Below are 26070 nucleotides of genomic sequence, written 5' to 3' on the forward strand. Positions count from 1 at the left end.
GCCTGGCCGAGCACGCGCACCTGGCGCCGCCCGAGCTGCTGCTGCTGGCTCTCGGCGCGCTTGGCTGGACCGCGCTGCGCGCGGCGGCCACCGCGCGTCTCTTTCGAGTGAGTACCGGGGTCCGAGAACAGGGACGGGAGGACCCTGAGCCACCGTGCACCTCTTTCGGGTGAGAGCGGCGGGGTAGGGAACTGGGAGAAAGGGAGGACCCTGGACCATCGCGCGCCTCTTTCAGATGAGTATGGCGGGGGCCCTGGACGGGGCCGGGGCCTGGGCCCGGGAGGTCGGAACGAGGGAGACCCCAGACCTTCATACGTCCCTTGGGCCGAGTTCGGTTGCGCGTCCCGGGCGCGGGTGGGGCCCTTATTTGATTCAATAAGCGGGGACCTCGAGACGTGGAGGAACCCAGGGCACGACGTCCCGGACGGTGGGGGGCTCTGGCCGCGAACCGCCCCTTTGGGAAGGGCCGAACCGGGTACGGGAGCGGGGACAGCGGGGAGAACCCTGCGCTGGTGATGCGAGCGCCCTTGGAGCGGGACTTGTGAGGCCGCGGGCGGGGGCTGCCCGCTGCTCCTTGTCGGTGACGGGAGAGGCATTACTGTCCAGTTACTGCCTGCACTGCCTGGGGTCAGCGCCACCGTCCGACCAGCGGCGGCAAAGGTTCCGGGAGAAAACGCAGCGGGGCTTCGGGCTGGACAGCGCTGCCTCCAAGGCTGCACCAGCCAGGTGGCTGGGCTCCCAGGCAGGGGCTGGGAGGGGTTGTGGCCCATCAGCCAGTCGGCCCAGCATCGGATGACAGTGGGGGCGACGCTGGCTCACCGCGGCTCCCTTCCCTGAGGAGGGGTCGCTGCTGCAGGAGCTGAGTGGAAAGGCCGCCTGGGACCGCCTGGTCACCCCGCCCCAGCCTGGCAGGGGTACAGGGACATAGTGCCCAGCACCAACAAAGGAGCCTTTCTCTGCTGGCCAGGGAGAGACTGGGCCTTGTTAGGTCCCAGAAGGCCGGGCGGGCGGCGGGGGGGCAGGGAGCTGTTGTCTCTGGGGGCTGCTGTACCTATCCCCACCCACTTGTCACCCACATCACGGAGAGCCTGGGCCTAGCACTCTGCTCTGGAGACAGGGAGGCAGGGCGTGAGAAGGGTCCCTCCATACGTCACCCCTGGTACCCATCTGGCTTCATCCCCTCCTCCCACCTCTCCCCCCATCTTCCCAATTGCCTGCTGGGAAACACCAGGGGTGGCCGGGAGGAGATGTGGCAGCCCCTGGGCTTTGAGAGTGAGCTCAGGCCCCCTTTACCCATCCCTGAGAGAGCTGAGTAGGGGGCAGCAAGGTTCTCCCTACTCTCCTGGAGGCCCCAAGGCCAGGCTCCCACCCCGAGCCTTCCCCAGCTTTCAGCCGGGTAGGGTGTGTGCTCCGATTCAGGACTCGCCCTTCCCAAGAAACAGGGCGGAAGGACTGCCCCAGCCTCCAAAACGCATCTTCTTGGCAGCAGCCCCGTTGCCAGGAGTTACCGGAGCTGGCTCTGGCTGTCTCCATGGCAACCACTCTGGCTCCAGCCCCCTCAGCCAGAGCTCTCTCATCTGGGGCTGGGCTCTCCCAGCAGTGCTGGAGCCTCACCCCCAGAGAGGGCCCCCCCATCTGGGACCCCAGGGGCATCAGACCCCCTCAGTGTGCAGCTGAGTCCCCCCTCAAATTCCTCTGTGCTTGGCCCTCCTATCCTCCCTGATGTCACCTCTGGTCCCCATGTCTCAGCTCACAACCCTCCTCAACTGTGACACCCCTCCCCTGTCCCCTCCCCTCTTTCTTCCTCCAACGTCATTCTCTCCTCCCTTTGTCTCCCCCAGTTCCCATGGGCCCTTCCACCTTCCCACCCCCAACTTCCCTAGGCCTTCCCATTCCTCTCTGGGTGCCCCCAAATTCCCACTCAGTTGCCTCCTTCCCTTCAAGTTCTCCCCACTCCCCTTATGTCCCCCCACGAATACCCCTTGGATTTTCCAATTCCTCACGTTCCCCTGGCACCCCCATATTCCCCCCACCCCCACGTTTCCTTCCTGGAGCTGCCCCACGGCACCCTCATGGCCTCTTTTTACATTTTTCTCCTCTCCATCACACCCCCGCCTCTCCCTGTACCCCTCAACGCCCTGACCCCCTCCTGCTGTCCCCACTGGCCTCCCCGTATGAGGCCCCCCCATTGTCGCACTGTCCCCCTCCCCAGCACTGCAGTGCCCAGACAGCTGGGCACTAACTTTAGTCCTTGGCGTCCACACGCCAGCTCCGGTTACGCTTGGGCGGCTGGGGGCACAGCGGCCCTCTCCACCCTCCCTGACGATGCCCAGCCTTGGGAATCCCCAGCCTCAGTTTCCCTGCCCTGGATGAGCACCCCTTGGAGCCCAGCACCCACGGCCGCGTACCCTCTCACCATAGCCCCTGGCCAAGCGGTGCCGCCTCCAGCCCAGAGATGCTGCCAAGATGCCTGAGAGTGCCTGGAAGTTTCTCTTCTATTTGGGCGCCTGGAGCTACAGTGCCTACCTGCTCTTCGGCACCGACTACCCCTTCTTCCACGACCCTCCCTCCGTCTTCTATGGTAGGGGCCCTGCGAGAGGGGGAGGTATCCTGGAGGAGGTGGCCCCTTCATTGCTGAGGTGGGGGTCCAGGTGGCAGGAACACACGTGCAGAGGCCCTGAGGCACACGCTGTCTTGGTGTGAGTGGGTGAGGGGAGAGATGGCCACGGTAGCATTTCCTTCTAAATGGGGTGGGATTAAGTGAAGGGTGGGCATGGTGGGGTTTCCTGGGTTTATAAAGCTCCCTCTGGCTGCTGTGTGGAGACAAGAGGGAAGCAGGGCCCAGGGAGACCAGGGACCAGGCTGGGGAGAAGATAAGGATGGTGAGAAGTGGCCGGCTCTGGCATGTCCTGGCAAATCCGGTTGACAGGATTAGATGTGGGGGTCACCGATGCCTAAGCTGTGGGTAACCTGTCCTGGCCAAGAAGTGGGGGAGGGGGCCAAGGAGGCATCACCAATGTCTGTGATGGAGGGGGATGCGGGCTTCTTATTCCTGCACCGAACCCCAACTGTGAATCAGGGATGCGTGTGAATGGTATTTCAGGGTGTTGGCAGCCCTGTCATGTGTTTGAGAGCCTGGGGGGCCCCGGTGGCTCTGTGATTGGAGTGGATGGACACGCCCAGACCCCACTGGGTGGCTGGCATGGAACCCCTGCACTGTGGGGTCCCAGGCTTACTCAGCCCTCTGCGCAGCTCCCCATGGGGAGGCATGCAGCTCTTGCTCAATTTTTCTTCATATGGATAAACTGCAGTGGAACTCTCCTAATGTTCCGGGTGCAGAGTTGTTGCTGGCTTCTCCCCGTGAACTATGCTATGGGCTTTCGAGTTACTTGCTTTCTACAATGTATTTATTGAGTGCCTGCTACGTGCCAGGAGGAACCCCTCGGCAGTGCCACGGGTGAACACACTCAGTTGCTAACTGAAAGATTGGTGGTTTGAGTCCATTCCGAGGCACCTTGGAAGAAAGGCCTGGCGATCTACTTCCAAACAATCTGCTATTGAAAACCCTATGGACCGACCACAGTTCTACTCTGACACACGTGGGATTGTCATAAGTCAGAAGTGACTCGACAGCAATGGGTTTGGTGTTTGGTTCACTGTGTGCCAGGCACAAGCTGGACAGAGAAAGCCCCACCCCAGGAAGCTGACCTTCTGGGGGCTGCAGAGAGTGAACACAATAAGTGAGAGATTAGTGCTGATATGGAAAACCAAGTGGGCAGTGAGGCTAGGTGTGGTGGGAGGGAGGGGGTGTTGTCCATGGGGCGGCTGGCCCCAATGGTGGCTTTTGAATGAGGACCTGGAGGTGTCTGGGGAGGCGGAGCCAGGCAGACCCTTAGTCAGAAGGATAAACTCCTGGCATATTGGGAGGCAGCGAGGACCCAGTGTGACCGGGTGCAGTGAGGGGGTCACTGCTTAGACCTCTTGGAGGCCACAGTGGGCATTTGATTTTACCAGGAGGGCTGTGAGCAGAGGAGGGACACGACTCAATTGCAGTGGCCACAGGACCCCTGGCCAGTGTCTGAGATCAGGGGAGGGTCTCGGACAGGTTGGGGCCAGGGGCAGGGAGAGGGTGGCTGGACTCGAGAAGTAGTTTAAAGGTGGAACGTGTAGAGTTTGCTGTCAAACCAGAGGTGGGTACAAGAGAGAAGGAGGTCGGATGACACCGGGGTCTGGTCTCTCAGGGGCGGTGTGAGGGAGACCTGGAGCTGGGTTCGGCCAGCCGTAGAGACATTGGTGACAGTTGACACTGGCCAGAGTCTGGAGGTCGGGAGGGCAAGGTGAGAGTAGCATTTAAAGCTGGGGTCACCCAGAACATGTGTGTGGACAGAAGGGAGACCAGCTGGTAGGGGCAGACACAGGTGCAGGCTCAGGCGCCACTGGTAGGGTGCTGCCAGGGGTTGGTAGAGCAAGCGTGGGGACCAGCTGACTGGTGGTCAGTGGGCAAAAGCCAGGGGCAGAAGATTCCAGAGAGTCGGTGGGGGCAGGCAGAACTTGGGTGGGCCCCCGCTGCTTCTCTAAGATGTTTGGGGTGAAATGTGGAAGCAGTGAAGGGACTTGGGGACCCAGGGAGGGGTTTTTTCCAGTTGCCATCAAGTCAACCCTGACTCACGGCAACCCAACATGTGTCAGAGTAGAACTGTGCTCCATAGAATTTTCAATGGCTGAGTTTCCAGAAGTAAATCACCAGGCCTTTCTTCCAAGGTGCTTCTGGATGGACTAGAACTGCCAACTTTTCAGTTAGCAGCCGAGCAGTTTACTGTTTGCACCACCCACGGACTCCGGAGGGACTTTTAGGGTGGGAGAGATAATTGCAGGTCTGGGGGCCGGTCCTTCGGGAAACAGGAGGAGCACCAGCTGGTGGTCTCTCGTGCACATAGAGGGGTTGTGACCAGGTGAGGTGACCCTCATCCTGGAGACTGGGACAGCCCAGGTCACGCCACAAGGCGTCCCTGAATGCTGGTGATGATGGTTACTCAGAAGTGCCCAGTTTGAACAGTAAATTATACACACCCCTTCTACACCACCACCACCACCTGAATCGGGGCTGAGCGGGGATGGCGCACCCACACACCAGGACTAGGGCCAGCAAAGAGTTCTGGGGAGCAGAGAGATAGGAGGCTGCCAGCCCCGACATGTAGATGGGGGTGTCAGTCTCCTGGGGCTGCTGTAACAAAGTACCACCAAGTGAGGCCTTTAAAGAACAGAAATTTACTGTCTCCCAGTTTTGGAGTCCAAATCAGGGTATTGGCTGTGTTTCTTACTGCTTCTGAGCAAGAGTCTGTTCCATGCCTCTCTCCTCGCTTTTAGTGGGTGCTGCAATCCTTGGCATTCCTTTGCTGCTTGTAGTGGACCCTCACATGGCGTCTGTCTTCCCTCTGCACATGTGACCCCATTTCCCTGCCTATTCTCCTCTTTTATAAGACCCCACTCAGAAAGGATGAGGATTAGCACCCTACTCCAGCATGAACTCGTGAACTGATAACAAAACAAAAACTGTTTCTCCAAACAAGATCACTGTCACAGGTGCAGGGTTACGACTTCAGCATGCCTTTTTGGGAAACACAGTTCCATCCATAACAGGGACCCAAGGGGCTCGTACAAGCCATCCTTCCACGGCCTTCTATGCCCATCACCAGGCAGCCCCAACGCGGCATGGACGGTCCCGTGTCATGTCCTTGACTTTTGTGAAATGGAAACACCTGGCCAGGTGGATGTCGGGACAGGTGTCGAGTTTCCACGCAGGGCTTAGCATGCAGAGGACTCGGTGTCCTTCCCCTGATACCGTCACTCCCTGTCCTCCCCTTCCTCCTCGGGGTAGCTGGGATGTCGCCCCTATGGCCACACTCGTCAGCAGGACCAGCAGTCCTCGGTCTCCTCTGTCCCCTCCTGAGCTCCAGCCATATGTGGGTAGAGTGTGTTCAGTCCAGCACCACCCCCTGGGGCCTTACACAGGGGGAGGGCCCCCCCCTTGCAGAAGGAGTCCTGAGGGTGGGTCCAGCCCAGGGACAGCAGTGAAGGGGCCGCCAGAGGGCCAAGGCTGAGAGGGATGGAGCCACCCGGTGGGGTGGGGGAGAGAGGGAAGGCTAAGGGCTGGAAGTGTCGCCAACTGCAAGGCCCCCACATGGGGCTCGAGAACAAGTGCAGGGCTAGGGGGAGGTTGGGGCCACGGCTGGGAACGTGGGTTTGCTGTAGGGCCTTGGGAAGCCCTGGATATAGTTCAAGCAGGGGGTAGGGTGGGCTGTGAGATCTGATTTGTGCTTATTTCGTTTTTTTACACTTTTTAAATTGAGGTAAGATTCACATAAAAGAATTGTTGTCATCGTTGGTTGCAGTTGAGTTGATTCTGACTCATGGCAACCTCATGTGTGCAGAATAGAACTGTTCCATAGGGTTTTCTGTAATCTTTATAGAAGCAGATCACCAGGACTTTCTTCCGAGGTGCTGCTGGGTGGGTTCAAACCAGCAACATTTCAGCTAGTAGTCGAGCCCTTAACCATTTGTTCTTCCCAGGGACTCCACTTATAAAGTGAACCATTCAGTGGCATTTAGTCCATTCACAATGTTGTACCACCACCACCTCTATCTAGTTCCACGACATTCTCATCACCCCACAAGGAAACCCCATGCCCATTAGCAATCACTCCCCATCCCCCTCCCATATCCCTACAACCACTTATCCCCTTTCTGTCTCTATGGATTTGCCTGTTCTGGACGTTTCATATAAATGGAATCAGACAATATGTGGCCTTTTGTGTCTGATTTATTTCACTGAACATGTTTTCAAGGTTTATCCACATTGTAGCATGTATCAGGACTTCATTTCTCTTTATGGTTGAGTAATATTCCATTGTATGGATGAACCACATTGTGTTTATCCATCATCTGTTCATGGACACTTCGGTTGTTTCCACGTTTTGTCTGTTGTGCTTGTGCTGCAGTGAACATTGGTGTACAAACTGTCTGAGTCACTGCTTTCAGTTCTTTTGGAGACATACTTCTTAGCAGAATTGCTCGGTCATAGAGTAACTACGTGGGTAGCATGGATGTCAGGAGCAGGTGGTGGAGGCCAGGGAGGTGCTGAGGCAGCGCTGGGTGGGAGACAGTGGTACCTGGACCAGGGTGGGGTGGCTGGGACAGGGGGAAGCAAGCAGAGGTGTGGACAGGAAGGAATCTTCCATGTGGGGGTCCGGGTGGGTCTCAGCTGTGCAGATGAAGAGTTGTTGCCAGGGTAGGGGCATGGGAGACATCAGGGGGCAACCAAGTGCTGGGGGGACATAGGGGCCTGGCTGCTGGTCACTGAGCCTAATGTGGGGAGAGCCCCAGATGGAGCCAGGGGTCAACTTTAGGGGATGGGCAGAGAAGGAACATCCCGAGAGGGGGCCAACCCAACAGGCTGCAGATCAGTGTGGCCAAGATGGCGAGGATGAGGTGTAGGGAGGGCTGTGGGGATGCTCCTGCCTTAAGCTGGGTGTCAGAGTCACTGGGAAGGCACGGGGCCCTGGCGTGGGTGAGTGGGTGTGCTGGGGAGACTGGTGGAGGAGTGAAGGCAGAACAGGGATCCCCACTGTAGCGACACTATGGGTGTTCTGAGAATTCTGCCTCCGCTGCAAGTTGGGGATTTGCAGGGAGAAGGGGGCACAAAAGGCCGGCAAGACAGGGGATATCTGAGCTGCCTGGAGGAGAACATGGGAAGTAGGGGGCCGGAGCAGCATTGGAAATAGTGCAAGTGACTGAGACACGTAAGCGTTAGGGGTCCTCTGAGTCCATTAAGAGTCCGGAGACTCCTGAAAACTCACTGAGAGGCAGTTCCTAGCGACTTACCAGTGCTGATTGATTGTAACAAACAGACCAGGGGATGTAAGATGCTAATAACCACAGACACGTCCCTGGGTGGTGCAAACAGTTAAGCACTTGACTACTAAAAGGTTGGAGGTTCAAGTCCACCAGAGGCTCCTCGGAAGAAAGGCTTGGCAATTTACTTCTGAAAAACTTGCCATTGAAAACCCTATGGAGCACAGTTGACATGAGTTGGGGTCAACTTGATAGCAACTGTTTTTTTTTTTTTTTGTAATAACTGTGGAAACTGTGTGTGTGTGTGTGTGTGTGAGTGAGTGATGGGGGCATATGGGAACTCCCTGTTCTATCTGCTCAATTCTTCCATCAACCTAAAATGGTTCTAAAAGATAAAGTCTGTTGATTAAAAAAAAATAACAGGTAGAGAATTAGGAGCAGGAACCAGGGGCAGTACTTGGGAAGTGGGGAGGGGCACTCGTGGGCCCTGACAGCCTGGCGCGGTTTTCCACAGACTGGAAGCCAGGCATGGCGGTGCCGCGGGACATCTCTGCGGCCTACCTCCTGCAGGGCAGCTTCTACGGCCACTCCATCTATGCCACGCTGTACATGGACGCCTGGCGCAAGGACTCGGTGGTCATGCTCATCCACCACGTAGTCACGCTGGTCCTCATCGTCTCCTCTTACGCCTTCCGGTGAGCACAGGACTGGGATGGCGCCCTAGGGGAGGGGAGCCAGTGGGGGAGGGTCATGGTCAAGGGCTCAGCAAGGGGAGAGGCTGGAGGGAGGAAGCCCGGAGAGGGCAGGATGGGGTTAAAGAGGCACAGGGAGCTCCCAGCCCCACCCCAGCACCTGACCCCCCTCACATCCCTGCCTAGGGCTGAGGGCGCAGCAGAGACCACCCCAGACAAACCCCGGTGTTCTTGAGCTCATGCTGAAATTACAATAGATTAAGTTAATTATATTATTAAAATTAATTTTACCTATTGTCTTAGTTTATTAGTGCTGCTTGTAACAGAAATAACACGTGGGAGGTTTTAAAGAACAAATTTATGTTCTCACAGTTCAGGAGGCTAGAAGTCCAAATTCAGGATGCTGGCTCTAGGGGAGGGCTCTCTCTCTCAGCTCTGGGGAAAGGTCATTGTCCCTTCTAGCTTCTCCAGCCCCTGCTTTCCATGGTTCGTTGGATCTCCACAAGACATTTATCTTTCCTCCCTTTGTGCTTGCTTGTCTCTATGTCTAATCTGCTCCTTTTCTATCTCAAAAGTCAGTAGATATAAGACACACCCTATACTGATATGGCCTCATTAACATATAAAGAAAACCCTGTTCCCCAATGGGATCACATCCACAGGTACAGGGGTGAGGATTCCAACACATATTTTTGGGGGACATAATTCAGTCTGTAACACCTGTTTCTTTTCATTTTTTTTAAATCGTGGTTACTAGAAAACTGAAAGTAATGGATGTTGCCCAGGCTCTGTTTCTGTCGGACCAGCTGCTGCAGCTGTGCTAGCCAATAAAGTTGCCTGGCCACAGGGCCTGTTTAAACTTACAGCAATTAAATGTAAATAAAACTAAATGTTTCCTTCCTCAGTCACATTAGCCACATTTCAAGTGCTCAGCGGCCACACGTGGCTGGTGGCTCCCATATTGGATAATGTAGGTACAGAACACTTCCATCATTCTAGAAAGTTCAGTGGGACAGCGCTGCCCTAGAGGGTAGAGACAGATGATAAAACCAGAAAATTAAAAAAAAAAAAAAAAAAGAACCAACAGTTTATTTGAAGGTGATAAGACCTATGGGAAGAAGTCAAGTCAGAGGGTGAGGACTGAGGAGTATTGCAGGTTTAGATGGGGGCTCTGGGGTGACAGGTAAGCAGAGGCTGAAAGGAGGTGAAGGTGAAGGAAGGTGCCAGGGACACTGGCAACGGGAATTGCACGTGCAAACGTCCTGGGGCAGGAGCACAGGAGCTGTTGGGAGGACAGCGGGGACAGGGCGAGGGGGCGGGAACTGGGTATGGGGTGAAGGAGAGTGACTGACTTTGGGGGCTGAATCCAGGCCTCTTGGTGGGTTGGGAGGTCAAGGTGTGCTTTGCTAGGCAAGCATGCAGGTAGCTGGGACGTTGAGGCTATACCTGGGGGTGTCACCTGATAGTGAGCAGTGCGCTTCTGATGAGATCTGGGTGAAGGGCAGGTATCATGGAGACAAAGATGGACCAGAGAAGGACCGTCGGGAGGCTCGTGGGCCCGTGGGGACAGTGAGGTGGGAGGGTGAGGTCCAGGCTGCTGCGGGCGCTGACTACTGCTGCCTGACCCGACCCTGGGTCCAGGACAGGGGTTCCTAGCAGGGAAGGCGTGGCCAGGGCCCCAAGTATAAGCTGCCCACCCCCACCCCCAGGTACCACAATGTAGGGGTCCTTGTGCTGTTCCTGCATGACATCAGCGATGTGCAGCTGGAATTCACCAAGCTCAACGTCTACTTCAAGTTCCGGGGCGGCCGCTACCACCGTCTGCACGCGCTCGCTGCGGACCTGGGCTGTGTCAGCTTCAGCATTAGCTGGTGAGGGGGCGGGGCTGGGGATGGAGGGGCGGGTCCAGGAAGGGAGGGGGTGGGGCTAGGATGGGGATTGGGTGGGGCACAGAGGAAAAGACTGTGGATGGACAAGTACCGATGGGGACAAGTCAGAGAAAGAATGGGACAGGTTGGGGACAGGACAGGGACAGCGGGTGGGGTCATGAGGAGGCTGTGCCCCCCACCCACAGTCCTGACCACTCAACCCTCCTGCTCTCCCCCGCCCCCCGCCCAGGTTCTGGTTCCGGCTCTATTGGTTCCCGCTCAAGGTCCTGTATGCCACATGGCACTGCAGCCTGCGCTCCGTTCCCGACATCCCTTTCTACTTCTTCTTCAACTCTCTGCTGTTGGCGCTCACCCTGATGAACCTCTACTGGTTTCTGGTGAGTCCTCCCACCTTTACCCTCTCCTCCTCCTCCTCCTCCAACTCATCCCCCTCCTCCTCCCGGGGGGCCCCCCCACAGCTGGTCCTGCAGCCTCACGCACCCCTCTCCTACAGTACATCGTGGCCTTCGCTGCCAAGGTGCTGACTGGTCAGATGCAGGAGCTGAGCGATGTGCGGGAGTACGACTCTGTGGCGGAGACCCCCAGCCCTAAGCCCAACAAAGATGAGTGAGTGTGTGCCCTGCCAGCCCCGGGTACGACCCAAGCAGAGCGCCGTCCGCAGGCCGAAACATGGAGCAGGTGGACAGACGCGCACAGCCTAGCCTGCAATAAAGGCGTGGACAGCTGGCCTCAAGACAGAGTTAATGCTGCAGGGGACAGAAACACGATGAGGGGCTGGAGAGGCAGGGGGGTGGGCACAGCAGCGAGGGCAGAATCAGGGTCTGGAGTCATGCGGGGGGTGAGGGGGGTGGGAGGTGGGGCAGAGGCCTGCAGGGACCAGGTCTTAAGGAGCCTTGAGCCAGCCTGGGTGCTGTCTTCCCACCCATGTTTCAACAGGAAGGAGTGCTGGAGGTGGGGACAGGGATGCCAGGGCAGCCAGGGCCCATGCTCAGTCCATACTACACTCCCAAGCCTTCCTGGACTTGGACCCTAGCAGGAGATGGGGCTGGGGGCTCAGTGCTCCTCCCAGCCAGGGTCTGAGGCAGGCAGAGAACCAGAGACCTGGAGGAGCATCCCAAGGATGAGCCAGGCATGTCAGAAGTCCCCTACCCAGGCAAGAGCCTAGAAGGGCAGAGGCAGGTGGAGGTGATGAGCTGGGCCACGGAGCAGCTTCCCATGGCAATCTAGGGAGTGTTCTAGAAGGGTCAGGAGTGCGTGGGAGGCTGCTGAGGGGCCCAGAAGGTGTTGCCAGGCCTGAATCTCTGATTTGGCAGGGGCAGGGGTCCTCGGTGACCTGGGGCAAATGGTTTCAGGGAAGCTGTGAAGATCAGAGCTTGATTGGGGTCCAGGACAGGAGGAGACAAGACAGAGAGCAGAGATTTTTTTTTAAATGCTTGAAAGGCTCGAGACTGAAGGGGGGTGTAGTGAGAACAGAGAGTGGGGCCGTGGGGGCCCTTAAGCCTCACTTGATAACTGCAAGCATCTTGCACCCCAAGCTTGGGCTGACATGTGTGACGTGTGCGGGGTTGGCAGAGGCTGAAAATCCTGCCTGGGGCTGGAGTAGGGTCAGGCAGAGAGTGCAGACTGGACCAGGGACAGAGAGGGCTGCATGCAGCACGGCCCCCATGGCCGAGGGGACAACTGGCCAGCTTGGGGGCCACCACCACTGTCACCAAGACACAGCCAGGCTGCCGGAGCCAGGGGCAGAGTGAGGTCTCATTCCAGCTCTGTGTCAGAGGTGGAACAAGTCAGGCTTGCTTTGGATGTAAATGAAACAGAGCTAAGAGACTCAAAGACCATGGCTCCAAAATTTTGGGCTCCAGCTGCTGCTCACCATGGTGGGTGCTGGGCAGAACTAAGTGTGGTGGAGGGGGGAGTTGGGAGTTGCAGTTGAGGCTCATTCGGCTGTGAACATGGGTCAGGAATTCTGTGTGGGGATCGTGAGGTCTCACTGAGGCTTCCAGAGGTGGCAGAGAGAACAGGGGGACCTGCTTTGCCGAAATCGAAGAATTCGAGAGATCTCCCTACCATGAGAGAGCTGGACGGTGGTGACACAAGGTACCAATTGTCGTTGAGTCAACTCCAACTCCTGGCACCCCTTGTGCGTCAGAGTAGAACTGTGCTCCATAGGGTTTTCAATGGCTGATTTTTCAGAAGTAGATCGTCAGGCCTTTCTACTGCAGTGCTTCTGGGTGGACTTGAACTTGCAACCTTTTGGTTAGCAGCCAAGTGTTAACCATTTTCACCACCCAGGGATTCCAAATGCATGTGGAAGCATCCTTTCAAATGCAGAACTCGAGGCATAGAGAAAGCCAGACCTCCTTACCCCATCCTCTGGAGGCTCAGTCTCCCCTGAAGACGTCTCTGCAGAACGTGGGGCAGGGGCCTCGCATCCCCCACTGGGCGCAGCGGTGTTTCCACTAGAATAGCAGAGTGAGCTCAGTGTAAACGTTCCTAGTCACATGAGGATACAGCCGCCACCATCAGCTCCGTGAAGACCAACAGTGGGTTTCGATTCTTCTCCAGGGAATTCAGTGACTAGAGTTATCATGTTGTTAGCTGCTGTCCAGTCGGCTCCAACTCCTGGCACCCCCATGCACAATGAAATGGAATGCTGCCCAGTCCTGCGCCATCCCCACCATCAGGTGCAGATTGGACCGTTATGATCCACAGGGTTTTCATGGGCTGATATTTGGAAGTAGATTTCCAGGCCTTTCTTCCTAGTCTGTCTTAGCCTAGAAGCTCCACTGAAATCTGTTCAGCATCAGAGCAACATACAAGCCTCCACTGACAGACGGGTGGTGGCTGCACATGGAGGTGCATTGGCCAGGAATCAAACATGGGTCTCCCACGCGGAAGGTGAGAATTCTGCCCCTGAGTCACCACTGCCCCAGAGTTATCATAATTAGATATAAGATAGGATGGATAAGAAGGAATGAGATTGGGGGATATTCTACACAACACCTGGCCAGTCCTCCTCACAACTGCCATGGTCATGAGCAACAAGGAAGACTGAGAAATGTCACAGTCCAGAGGGAACAGGAGATGTGACATTAAATGCAATGTGGGATCCTGGGACAGAAAAGGGACATTTATGACCAAATTGGTAAAATCCAAATAAAGCCTGGTTTTTAGTTAATAGCATTGTACCGATGTTGGTTTCTTAGTTATGGCAGATGCACCGTGGAAACCTAAAATGTTCACATTAGGGGAAGCTGCATGAAGGGTAAACAGGAACTTTCTGTGCTATCTTCGTAACACATCTGCAAGTCTAAAATTATTCTGAAATGAAAAGTGTATTAAAAATAACTAATCAAAAAAAGAAAGAAATGAGAGACCGCCAAAAATGGATGCCTAGGGCTGCCATAACAAATGACTACAAGCTTGAAGACTTAACAGAGATTTATCCTATCAGTCCTGGAGGCCACAATTCTGAAATCAAGGTGTCAGCAGGGCCACGCTCCCTCCAGAGGATCCTTCCTTGTCTCTTCCAGCTTCTGTGGCTCCAGGCATCCTGGGCTTGTGTCTGTATCATTCCAGTTTCTGCCTCTGTCGTCACATGGTCTTCTCCCCTGTCTGGGTCTTCTCTTCTTTTGTCTCTTATAAGGACACCAGTCATTGGATTTAGGGTCCACAAGGATAATCCAAGATGATCCCATCTCCAGATCCTTCACTTAAGCACACCTGCAAAGACCTCTTTTCCAAATAAGATCCTATTCACAGGTACCAGGGATTAGGACATGGATGTATCTTTTGGGGGATCACCATCCAGGCCACTACAGATGTTAAGCTCAAAAGATTAGATACAGCTGAAGAAAGAATTGGTAGATTGGAAGTTCTGAAGAAATTACCCAGAATTCAGCATAAATAGGTAGAAAATATGAAAGCTAGAATATAAGAATTACCTAGTCTAACATCGTTTTAATAGACAGAAGGAGGGACAATATGAGAAAATATAATGCTGAGGACTTTCCAGAATTGACAAGACATAAATCCTAAGCAGGATAAATAAAAAGGTGTCCCTGCCCAGAGCATAGCACAGTGAAAGTGCAAAGCAGTCAAAGAAAAAAGAGGTTAATTACCCAAAGAAATCAAGGATAGCTAGAAGACGAAAAAAATCAAACCCATCGATTCTGACTCATAGCAACCCTACAAGATAGAGTAGAACTGTCCCATAGGGTTTTTAAGGCTGTAATCTTTATTGAACCAGACTGCCACATCTTTATCCTTCAAAGTGGCTGGTGGGTTGGAACCATCAACCTTTTGGTTAACAACTGAGCGCTTTAACATCTGTGCCACTAGGGATCCTCAGCTAGAACACAGTGGAATATAGTCACCCAGGAATTCGTACACAATTTTTTAAACAATTATTCGGGAGAAAGAGTGAAATACAGGACACCCAGACGAGCAAAACTAAGAAAATTTACTGCCAGCCGATCTTCGCTAAAGATATGTTTCGGAAAGAAAGAACACTATTCTGAAAGGTAGATCGGCAAGAAATTGACACATATCTGGGTAAAAATTTAAAATGTCTAATTGGAGAGATTAAAACATTAGAGCTAAAATATTAAGTATCATTAACAGGATGGAGAAGGAGCTATGGTGTCACAATGGTTAAGTGTGCAGCTGCTAACCAAAAAGTTGGCAGTTTGAACCTACTCGGTGGCTCCGTGGGAAAAAAGACCTGGCAATCTGCTCCTGTAAAGATTACAGCCTAGAAAACCCTACTGGGCACTTCTACTCTGTCACGTGAGGTCACTTTGAGTGGGAATCAACTTGATGGCACCCAACAACACAACAAATAGGATAGAGAGATTTTGCATTTTTTCAAGAGGGTGGAGATTGTATTAAGTATGTTAAAACTTTTGGGGTGTAGAGGAAATAAGAAACAATTACAACAATAAAAGGCAAAAAAGGAAGAAAAGAAAGTGAGAAAAAGGACAAATAGTGCAAAAAAGAAGGGTTGCAAGAATCCCAGATGTTAGGAATCAAAACAAATCTCAATAGAATAATTATGGCAGTTATGAGAATAGGTTTTTAAAAATCCAGCTCTATGCTGGTTATGGAGCCCTGGTGGCACAGTGCTTAAGAGCTCGGCTGCTGACCAGAAGGTCGGCAGTTTGAATCCACTAGCCACTCCTTGGAAACCCTACATGGCAGTTCTCCTCTGTCCTATAAGGTCACTATGAATCGGAATTGACTTGACAGCAACGAGTTTGTTTTAGTGCCTTAGTTACCTAGTGCTGCTATAACAAAAACACCACAAGTGGATGGCTTTAAAAAAGAGGAAGTTTGTTCTCTCACAGTCTAGTAGGCTAGAAGTCCGAATTCAGGGTGCCAGCTTCAGGGGAAGGCTTTCTCTGTTGGCTCTGCAGCGAGGTCCTTGTCATCAATCTTCCCTTGGTCTAGGAGTTTCTCCACACAGGAACCCCACGTCCAAAGGACACGCTGTGCTCCCAGTGCTGCTTTCTTGGTGGTATGAGGTCCCCATGTCCTTCTGCTCACAATCTTGTAGATTGAGTCCTGCCTCATTAACATAATTGACATTAATCCCATCTCATCAACATCATAGAGATAGGATTTACAACACATAGGAAAATCAAGTCAGATGACAAAATGGTGGACAATCACACAGTACTTGGAATCATGGCCCAGCCAAGTGGACAGATATTTTGGGGGGACACAATTCAATCCATGACATTTGGTTTATATGCTTGTTACAAAGACCTCAACTCCAGGGCAACATAAAGGTTTGAAGTAATAAAAGGCCAGGAAGAGAAATTCAAGTGTCATTCTCAACCTGGAACATTCTGAATGACATAGCCCTAAACCTCGGATGACAGGACCACAGGAAGTAACAGACCCTCCTCCTCCCACCCCTCACTCAAACAGACTGGGCACAGAACTAGGATCCCACAATCCATGAACATACATATATTTTTTCTTAAATACCACACTTCATTTTGAGAGCAGTTTTAGGTTTCCAAAAAACTGCACAGAAAGTACAGAGAGTTTCCATGGCCCCCCTCTGTCCCTGTACACGGTTTCTCCTATTATTAACACTGTGCATTCCTGTGGTACACTTGTTACAATCAATGAACTGATACATTATTATTAACTAATGGTGACCCCATGTGTGTCAGAGTAGAACTGTGCTTTATGGAGTTTTCAGTGGCTGTGATCTTTTGGAAGTAGATCACCAGGACTTTCTTCTGGGGCGCCTCTAGGTGGACTGGAACCTCCAAACCTTTCGGTTAGCAGCCGAGCGCGTTCACCATTTGCACCACCCAGGGACACAATGGGTCACCATGAGTTGGAATTGATGGCAACTGGACTGGCTTTATCATTAACTAAAGTCTACAATTTACATTAGCGTCCTACCTTCTTTTTAAGCACAGCGACATGTCTAAAAATTGGCTAAAGCCACAAAGGAAACCTTAGTTGCCCAGTACCAGGGTAATCCAGACTGTATCGACCAAAATTCAGTTAGGTCTGTAAACAATGACTCAGAACCAGTTTTAAACAAGTCTGGAGTCGAGAAGCAAATCATAAAGGTAATTAATGAGCAGCAACCCTTCCTCACCCCATTTAGCTTTGTCTACCCCGTCCTCTTTCCCAGCTTCAAGGCCTCACCTCCTGGGCCCCCTCGTCGTCCATGGCCCCTTGTTCTCCTCTCCTGCCCCCTCCTCGGATGCCCCTGGTGATTGGAGTAGCAGGGAGACCATCCTCTCAGACCGATGCCCTCAGCCCCCCAGGGGCTGCACCCACGTTGTCGGCACAACCCAGTGCCTTGTTCTGAGGCCCCCCTCCATCGAGGGGATCTCACCCCACTCTGTCTCAATGACACCCTGACACTTTGAAAATCCAGTTCTTGGCCCTCGACAATGCTGGAGAACTGTGAGCCCCAGAGGTGCCTTGGCAATGCTAGGGCCGACCCAGCACCCCCTCTCCCTGGAGCCCTGACACTCTCCTGCTCCTCAACCGCCATCAGTGTCCACTACCACCCCACCACCCCATCATCTTCCTGTGTCCCTGAGAGAGCCGAGGCAGCCGGGCGAGAACCTCCAGCCCATGCCAACCACCACCCCCACCTTGGCAGGGGTCCCCCCCCCTCACCTGCTCAAGGACATTTCAAAGAAGAGAAACCGTCAGCACCCTTCTCCTCCACCTGCCACATCTGGCTTCTTTTTGTGAGTCTCTATGCCCCTCAAGCCCACCCTTTCGAGGATCTGCTTAGCCGGCTGCCCTTGCTCCTGAGTCCCGTGGTCCCCTCCCTTCTCAAAGCCCTGTCTCTGCTCGGTCAGCCGGCACTGTTCTGCTTCCCAGCCCCTCAGCCCCCAGGGCCCTCTTTCTTCTCAGCCTACATTTCATCCACAATGTCACCTAAAATCCTTCCCCCCCACCCCCCACCAGCTCACAATGCTCTCCTGGACCATCCAGCTGTTATTGACTGAATTATGTCCCCAAAAAATATGTGTTGGAATCCTAACCCCTATATTTGTGGATGTAATCCCATCTGGGAATAGGGTTTTATTTGTTATGTTAATGAGACCATGTCAGCATAGGGTGGATCCTAAACCTAATCACTTCCGAGATATAAAAAGAGCAGATTAGACACAGACAAGCAAGGACAAATGGAAAGATAGATGCCACATGGAGATCACCAAGGAACCGAGAAACAGAAGCTGAAAAGAGACAAGGATCTTCCCCCAGAGCTGACAGACAGAGAGCTTCCCCCTAGAGCTGGCGCCCTGAATTCAGACGCCCAGCCTCCTGAACTGTGAGCAAATAAATTCCAGTTCATTAAAGCCACCCACTTGTAGCTTTTCTGTTCCAGCATCTGTAGGTAAAACACCAGCCATCCACTGGACCCTTCAAACATCTAAAAGATTCAGGTTCAACTCCATCCCCACCCCACTGCTGCTTCTGAACATTTGCCCTTTTCAGTTGAGGGCAATTCAGGGCAAAAGCCCTGGAAAAACCTAATGAGCCCATCTTAACCACCAGAAACATCCAGAACCCGCCTGCGTTGCCCCTCCTCTCTCCAGCATCCACGCTCACACCTGATTCTCCTTTTCCCATGGCAGAGTCTGAAACAAAAGGCGTCCTCTTGATTTCATGAAGAGGCACCTCGCCTGAGTTGGATACTCTCCTCTCCCCTCCAGACAAACAAACAAAAAAGCTAGACTAACAGCTGTTTTGGAGACAGAGGGTATGTTCTCAAGTTTGTGCAGAAAAACAAACAAGAGTCACCAGAAAAACCCTGGTTAAAAAAAAAAAAGAAGTAGGGGTGTATGTTTTGCTGTGTATATTCTCAACAACAACAAAAATAAATCATTAAAAAAAAAAAGTGGGGAGGGCTAGTCCTTTAAGACGTTATTGTGGTTCTTAGCTGTCGTGGAGTCGGCCCCTACTCATGGCGACCCCACGCACAACGGGAGGAAACACTGCTCGGTCCTGCATCATCCCCATGATCAGTTGAAGATTGGATCATTGTGATCCATAGGGTTTTCACTGGCTGATTTTGGAAGTAGATTGCCAGGCCTTTCTTCCTAGTCTGTCTTAGTCTGGAAGCTCTGCTGAAACTTGTTGGGCATCATGTTGTTGTTGTTAGGTGCCATTCCATGGCGACCCTAGGTACAATGCTGCCCGGTCCTGGACCTTCTCACAGTCATTGCTGCGTTGGAGCCTATCATTCAAGCCACTATGTCAGTCCATCTTATTGAGGGTCTTCCTTTTTTTCACTGACCCTCTACTCTACCAAGCATGATGTCCTCTTCCAGGAACTGGTCCCTCTTGATAATATGTCCAAATTATGTGAGACGAAGTCTCGCCATCCTTGCTTCTAAGGAGCGGTCTGGCTGTACTTCATCCAAGACAGATTTGTTCATTCTTCTGGCAGTCCGTGGTATATTCAATATTCTTCACCAACACCATAATTCAAAGGCAGCAATTCTTCTTCAGTCGTCCAGCGTTCACATGCATATGCGTGAGTGATTGAATATACCACAGCTTGGATCGGGCGCACCTTAGTCATCAAAGTGACATCTTTGCTTTTTAAGATTTTAAAGAGGTCTTTTGCAGAAGATTTGCCCAATGCAGTCCGTTGTTTGATTTCTTAACTGCTGCTTCCAGGGGCATTGATTGTGGATCCAAGAAAAATAAAGATCCCCCAGTGGGGAAGGAAGGATGTTTAGCAAATAGGATAGCTGGCTGCCCTCTGGAGGAAAGAATTAATGTGCATCTTTATCTCACATCATACTCCCTGGTGAACTCCCTTCCTGTCAAATACAAAAAACAACAGCAAAAGTTGCTGCAGGGTCAGCTCTGACTCATAGCCACCCCATGTGTGTCAGAGCAGAACTGTGCTCCATAGGGTTTCCAGTGGCTGATTTTTCAGAAGTGGATCACCAGGCCTCTCTTCCAAGGCACCTATGGGTGGACTCAAACCTCCAGCCTTTAGTTTAGCAGCTGAGTGCATTAACCATTGTACCATACAGGAACTCCTTATCGAAGATATAAATGGAGAAATGGAAACAGTGGAATCATATTCCAAGCAAAATGGGGAACTGGTATCATCTAGGAATTGGGAGAGGAGTCCTGGAGGGGGGCAAACAGTTAAGCACTTGACTGCTGGCTGAAAGGTTGGTGATGCAAACCTCCCCAGAGGTGCCTCGCAGACAAGCCTGGAGGTCTGCTTCTGAAAGGCCACAGCCTTGAAAACCCTGTGGAGCACAGTTCTACTCTACACACATAGGGTCACCATGACTTGGAATTGACGGCAACTAGTAACAGGAACTGGGAAGCCTGTTTAACTCAGAGAAGAACCTAGAAGTCACATAGGTTGATTAGTTTGGCCACACACAAGCCACCTCAGCATGAAGGTCTGTGAGCCAAGCCAGAAGACAGTGACAGATGGGAGACTTCACCTCAGGCTTATCTCCGCATAGATAAAGGTTACAGAAAGACCAACAAACCCAGAGAAGTGGGCAAATATAGGACAGGCGAGCTCATGGGACCTTAACAGAACTCGTGAGTTGGCTCCATGAACACACAAAATGGAGCCCCACCTCAGCCATCCTGTACCCCATTGCTGTAGAGTCGATCTCGACTCATGGCGACCCCATGTGTTACAAAGCAGAACTGCTCCGTACGGTTTTCTTGGCTGTCATCTTTACAGAAGCGGATCACTAGGCCTTTTTTCTTTGGCCCTGCTGGGTGGGTTCGAACCACCAACCTTTCAGTTAGCAGCCGAGTGGAAACCGTTTGTGCCACCACAGATCTCACTTCAGCCAAGAGAAGAGCAAATTAGCATGACCGGGACCATCTTTGCAAGGAAGATCTTTATATTCTGTGAGAGAGTCTGTTCTGCAGGGTTCTCAAACAAAGCAAGGTGGAAAGAGGAGGAAATAATGCACATTTGTACTGGGTTGTATGTTATTGTTAGTTGCTGTTGAGCTGGCTCCAACTCATGGCGACCCCATGTGCAACAGAACAAAATGTTGCCCGGTTCTGCTCCATCCTCACAATCACTGGTATGCTCAAGTCCCTGGTTGCAGCCGCTGTGTGTTTTGAATGCTCTCCAACCTAGGGAGCTTGTCTTCCAGCACTGTATCAGGCACTGGATAAGTCAGTGTTCTCTTTTGACCCAGAGGGTTTTGCTTGGCAGATGTTTGGATATAGATTGCCAGGCCTTTCTTCCTAATCTTAGTCTGGAAGCTCTGCTGAAGACTGTCCGCCATGGTTGACCCTGCTGGTATTTGAAATGCTGGTGGCCTAGCTTCCAGCATCAAAGCAACACGCAAGCCACCATAGTACAACATACCGACAAACGGGTGGTGGGGTGGCTTGTATATGTGTGAGGATGCACAAAAGCAAGAAACCGTGGAGGTGAGCTGTGAGCTTTCTATACTCCCTGGTGTTTATTTAACCAGCTACTGTCGGCTCCGACTCATGGAAACCCCATGTGTGTCAGAGTAGAACTGGGCTCCATAGGGTTTTCAACAGCTGGTTTTTTTGGAAGTAGATCACCAGGCTTTTCTTCTGAGGCACCTCTGGGTGGACTTGAACCACCAATCTTTCAGTTAGCAGCCAAGTGCATTAACTGTTTGTGCTACCCAGGAACTTCTCTAGTGTTTAGACCAGGAGAATATATTACATGTTCAAAAACCTCAGTACTCTAGTGCATAAACTAGAGGAAGTAAACAACTTCTACCAAGAGTGAGATGGGAAAAGGCACGAGTAGGCAGTTCCCGGAATGGCCAGGGAGTGGTGTCCAGTTTGACCGTTGGGTTAGGACTGCAGGCAGTGCAGGCTGGCCAATTGGTTAACAAGGTGATGTAGAGCATTGGCAAAGCAGAGAGAAGCAGGGTGTGCTCTGCCATCCTGGCTGGGGCAGAAAACCCCTGGTCATGACAAGTGGGCCTGGGCAGACCCCCAGCAGGCAGGTTCCCACAGAATTTACCTGCCAGGGAGTGGCAGGGTACATGGAAAACAAAAACAAAAAACAAAACGTATTGCTGTCAGGTTGCCATCGAGTTGATTCCAACTCATGGCAACCCCGTGCGTGCAGAGTAGAACTGCTCCATAGGGTTTTCAAGGCTGTGGTCTTTCGGAAGCAGACCACCAGGCCTTTTATCTGCAGTGCCACTGAGTGGGTTCAAACCTCCAACCTTTAGGTTAGCAGTCAAGCGTGAACCGTTCGTGTCACCCAAGGGGTGGATCTCAAATAGTGCTGCGTTCTTTAAAAATGCGAGTTGCAGCAGAAGACATCTTTAGGGACAGTTTGAAATATTGTCTCTTACATTGCTTACAGTTTAAAGGTCTTTCCCTGTAATCTTAAGCTGGGGTTAAGTGAGCATATACTGTATTGATTTAGAGATCCGTGTGTGTGTTCCAATTTTTTTTTTTATGAAAGTGAAATTTACATAACAAAATATACCATTTTAAAGTGTACAGTTCAGCGGCATTTAATGAATGTTTTGCAGCTACCACCTCTACCTAGTTGCAGAACATTCTCATCACCCCAAAAAGAAGCTTCGCACCCATTAGCAGTCACTCCTTATTCCCCCCTCCTCAGCAACCACTAATCCATTTCCTGTCTCTATGGATTTGCCTGTTCTGGATATTTCACATAAACTGAACCACACAATATGTGGTCTTTTGTGTCTGGCTTCTTCCACTCAACATCATATTTTCAAGGTTCATCCCGTTATATAGCATGCTTCATTTCTCTTTATGGCTGAGTAATATTCCATTGTGCGGATGGACCACATTGTGTTTATTAATTCATCTGTTCGATGGACACTTGGTTTGTTTCCACCTTTTCGCTGTTGTGAAAAGTACTGCAATGAACGTTCGTGCGCAAGTATGTTTGAGTCAGTGGCGTTACTAGGCGGTGTGTGAGGAGTGCAGCTGCACCCCCTGACACTGTCACAGGGGGTGACACCAAAATGACCCCAGGGTTGGCTGCGTTGGCTGGTGGGCCAGTGCTGCTGGATGAGGGGCTGCAAAGGCAGTGGCGTCACTAGGGTTGGTGTCACCTGTCACCCGGTGCGGTAACTTGTCACCACCACCAACCCCTCCCCTCCCCAGTCACCCACCAGTCAGGCTGTGGGCCAGTGGATTGGGGCGCCCACCATTGGGCGGAGAGGGTGTCCTTGGCCAATGGGAGAGGAGAGGAGCTGCGGGGAGTTGTCGGCGGCGGGGCCAGGACGGTGGGGGGCAGGCAACTCAGTGGGGGCGTGGTTCCCGATGGCCAGCCCAGCCCACCCTGGGCGGGGGGTGGGGTGACACCATCACTTATCGCACTGGGTGACACCAACTCTAGTGATGCCACTGGTTTGAGTTCCTGTTTTCAGTTCTTTTGGGTCAATACAAGGGATGGGATTGCTGGTCCATATGGAAGTGGATTTGAGTTTTAGCACACTGCACAACTCGTTTTACAAAATGGAGGGAAAGGAAGGGAGGCAGCATGCTAAGCTCTTCGGTTGCATTTTGCTGTGAAAAGGCAGGAATAGAGGAGGCACCGTCAGACAGAGAAGGGGCTACGCGCGGTCTGCTTGGGGCAGGTGCAGGGGCTCTGGCCACGGCTGTTTTCACTGTGAAGGGGAGAGGAGGAAGGCCACCGGCCGAGAGCAGGTGTAGTGGGGTTAACCCGGGGGCGGGAAGGCCCCAGGACGGACACAAATCTGTGGACCGCGTGGGCAGGACGCACAGACACCGACGGGGTGAGAGCTTCCAGAAGGAAGGTACGAGGCGGCCAGGCCTGGCTAGAAACAAAGTCGTGGGGAGGGCAAGATGGGGAGGGCGGGACGGTCTGAAGGATCTGGAGAGAGTGGGGCCGGACAGAGGGGGTCGCGGGGGCGTGGGCTCCCCACGCTAACTTGGACCGGTTCTGACCCCCAGGAAGCCGCTGAGGAACGGCCTGGTGAAGGACAAGAACTTCTGAGCCGCGCGACCCCCGCCCCGCCCCTGGACCCCCCCAGCCGGAGCCCCGCCCTCTCCCACCTCCGACCCTGGTCACAGCAAGCCCCGCCCCCTCCCCGGACCCCGTTACTCTCGACCACGCCCCCTCCCCATCCTGGTCACACTGGCCCCGCCCCCAGCCTCGAAAGTCCGAGGGCGCGGCAGCCGCAGCCCCGGCCCCGGCCCCAGCCCCAACCCCAGCCCCAGCCCCACTTGTCCGTCCGCCGCCTGGGAGGAAGATGCCGCTGCCGCGTTACCGCCTTGGATGCCGCCTCCTCCTCTTCCTGGCGCTGCTGCTGCCCTCGCCGTCCCCGGCCCGCGCTCCTACACTCCCGGGCCCCGCCGCCGCCTTGCTCCAGGCTCTCGGGCTGCGCGACGCGCCCGGGGGTGCCCCAACGCCCCGGCCCGTGCCCCCCATCATGTGGCGCCTCTTCCGTCGCCAGGACCCCCAGGAGACCAGGGCGGGCCCGCGGCGGACATCCCCGGGGACCACCCCGCGACCGTGCCACGTGGAGGAGCTGGGGGTCGCCGGAAACATTGTGCGCCACGTCCGGGACCGCGGTGAGCGAGGCTTGCGCTGGGGAGAGGCCGTGTCCCCGCGGGGAACCCTGCTCGCCGCGAGCCTCGAGCGTGGCCAGAGAGGCCGGAGCGGCCCCTAGTGTCCCCACCCCAAGGTCCCTTCCTGCCCTCTGCACCTCGCGGACACTCTCGAGGGGTGCCCCAAACCTGGGAGGACCCCCTTGCTTGCAGCCGACGCCCTGCCCCCACCTCTGCGACTTCACACCATTTGATGCCTCCCAACAGATGGGCCCGACCCCCGCCAGCATCCTTCCGCCCCCATCCCCGCCCGCCGGCCCCTGCTTGCAGCCCAGCCCTGCCCCCACCCCGGCTGCTTCACACCCTCCGAAGCCTTCCAAGCGGTGCCCGCACTTTCAACCTAGCACCCCCTTCCACGGCCCCGGCTCACTGCTCGCCCCTGCCCCTAGTCCTGGAGCTGAGCCGCTCCCTACCTTCCCAGGTGCGCCTGCGCGGCCCCCGGAGCTCACCTCGGCCGCAGGCTCGTGCCCCGAGTGGACCGTCGTCTTCGACCTGTCGGCCGTGGAGCCGGACGAGCACCCTAGCCGTGCGCGCCTGGAGCTGCGCTTCGCGGAGGCGGTGGCGGGGGCTGCGGGCCCGGTGGGCGGCTGGGAGCTGAGCGTGGCGCTCGCTGCGGGGCCGGGGTCTATGGCGGGACGCGAGGCGCCGCTGCGCCTGGCAGTGCCCTCGCTGCGCGCGCCAGTGCGCGCCGAGCTGCTGGGCGCCGCCTGGGCCCGAAACGCGTCGGCGCCGTGCACCCTGCGCCTGGCGCTAGCGCTTCGTCCCCGGAGCCCCGCCACATGCGCGCGCCTGGCTGAGGCGGCGCTGCTGCTGGTGACCGTGGATCCGCGCCTTTGCCACCCCCTGGTCCGGCAGCGGCGTGAGGTGGCCCCCGTGGCGGGCGGCGGTCCGTGCCGCGCGCGGCGGCTCTACGTGAGCTTCCGCGAGGTGGGCTGGCACCACTGGATCATCGCACCTCGCGGCTTCATGGCCAACTACTGCCAGGGCCCGTGCGCGCTGCCCGCCGCCCTGGGTGCCTCGGGGTCGCCGACGTTCAACCACGCGGCGCTGCGAGCGCTCATGTACTCGGCAGCGCCCGGAGCCCATGGCGGCCTGCCCTGCTGCGTGCCCGCGCGCCTCTCGCCCATCTCCGTGCTCTTCTTCGACAACAGCGACAACGTGGTGCTGCGACACTACGAGGACATGGTGGTGGATGAATGCGGCTGCCGCTAACCGGCGGGGGAGGGGTGGACAATAAACACTCGGTGGTCCCAGCAGCTGGTTTCCTTGCGCCTCCTGGGGAGGTCCGCTGCCACATCTCCACAGGGTTGAAGGTGGGGGACCCGCGGTTGCGCCACCTGCCCAGCCCTTTCAAAGCCCCTTGCGTTCCACTCCCCAGCCCAGTGTGGGGTTTCTGTGACCACTAGCTGCGAGCTGCCCCTGCAGGACCTAGCACTATTCCTGAGAAAGGCCTAGGGGCGAGTCTGGCTGGACCGTGTGGTCACCTTTTCCCCTCCCTAACCCAGAAGCCCCGCGCACTCCAGGGCCACCCCCGC

At 54.4% G+C, this 26070-nt stretch overlaps 2 protein-coding genes across 2 annotated transcripts; both read left to right on the top strand.

Moving 5' to 3' along the window:
- The first annotated feature begins 6 nt into the window (after nucleotides 1-6).
- CERS1 (ceramide synthase 1) lies at nucleotides 7-11042 on the top strand. The gene is made up of 6 exons (XM_004384489.1): nucleotides 7-107; nucleotides 2422-2581; nucleotides 8366-8546; nucleotides 10253-10414; nucleotides 10662-10809; nucleotides 10926-11042. Exons 2-6 carry the CDS (start codon nucleotides 2467-2469, stop codon nucleotides 11040-11042), a joined length of 723 nt encoding a protein of 240 aa, XP_004384546.1. The 5' UTR covers nucleotides 7-107; nucleotides 2422-2466.
- A 6313-nt stretch (nucleotides 11043-17355) lies between these two features.
- Nucleotides 17356-25747, top strand: GDF1 (growth differentiation factor 1). The gene is made up of 4 exons (XM_004384490.1): nucleotides 17356-17770; nucleotides 23066-23187; nucleotides 24079-24499; nucleotides 24957-25747. The coding sequence occupies exons 1-4, from the start codon at nucleotides 17356-17358 to the stop codon at nucleotides 25745-25747; spliced, it is 1749 nt and encodes a 582-aa protein (XP_004384547.1).
- The last annotated feature ends 323 nt before the right edge of the window (nucleotides 25748-26070 follow it).

Source organism: Trichechus manatus, unplaced genomic scaffold, assembly GCF_000243295.1.
Source record: "Trichechus manatus latirostris isolate Lorelei unplaced genomic scaffold, TriManLat1.0 scaffold00122, whole genome shotgun sequence".
Classification (NCBI taxonomy): domain Eukaryota; kingdom Metazoa; phylum Chordata; class Mammalia; order Sirenia; family Trichechidae; genus Trichechus; species Trichechus manatus.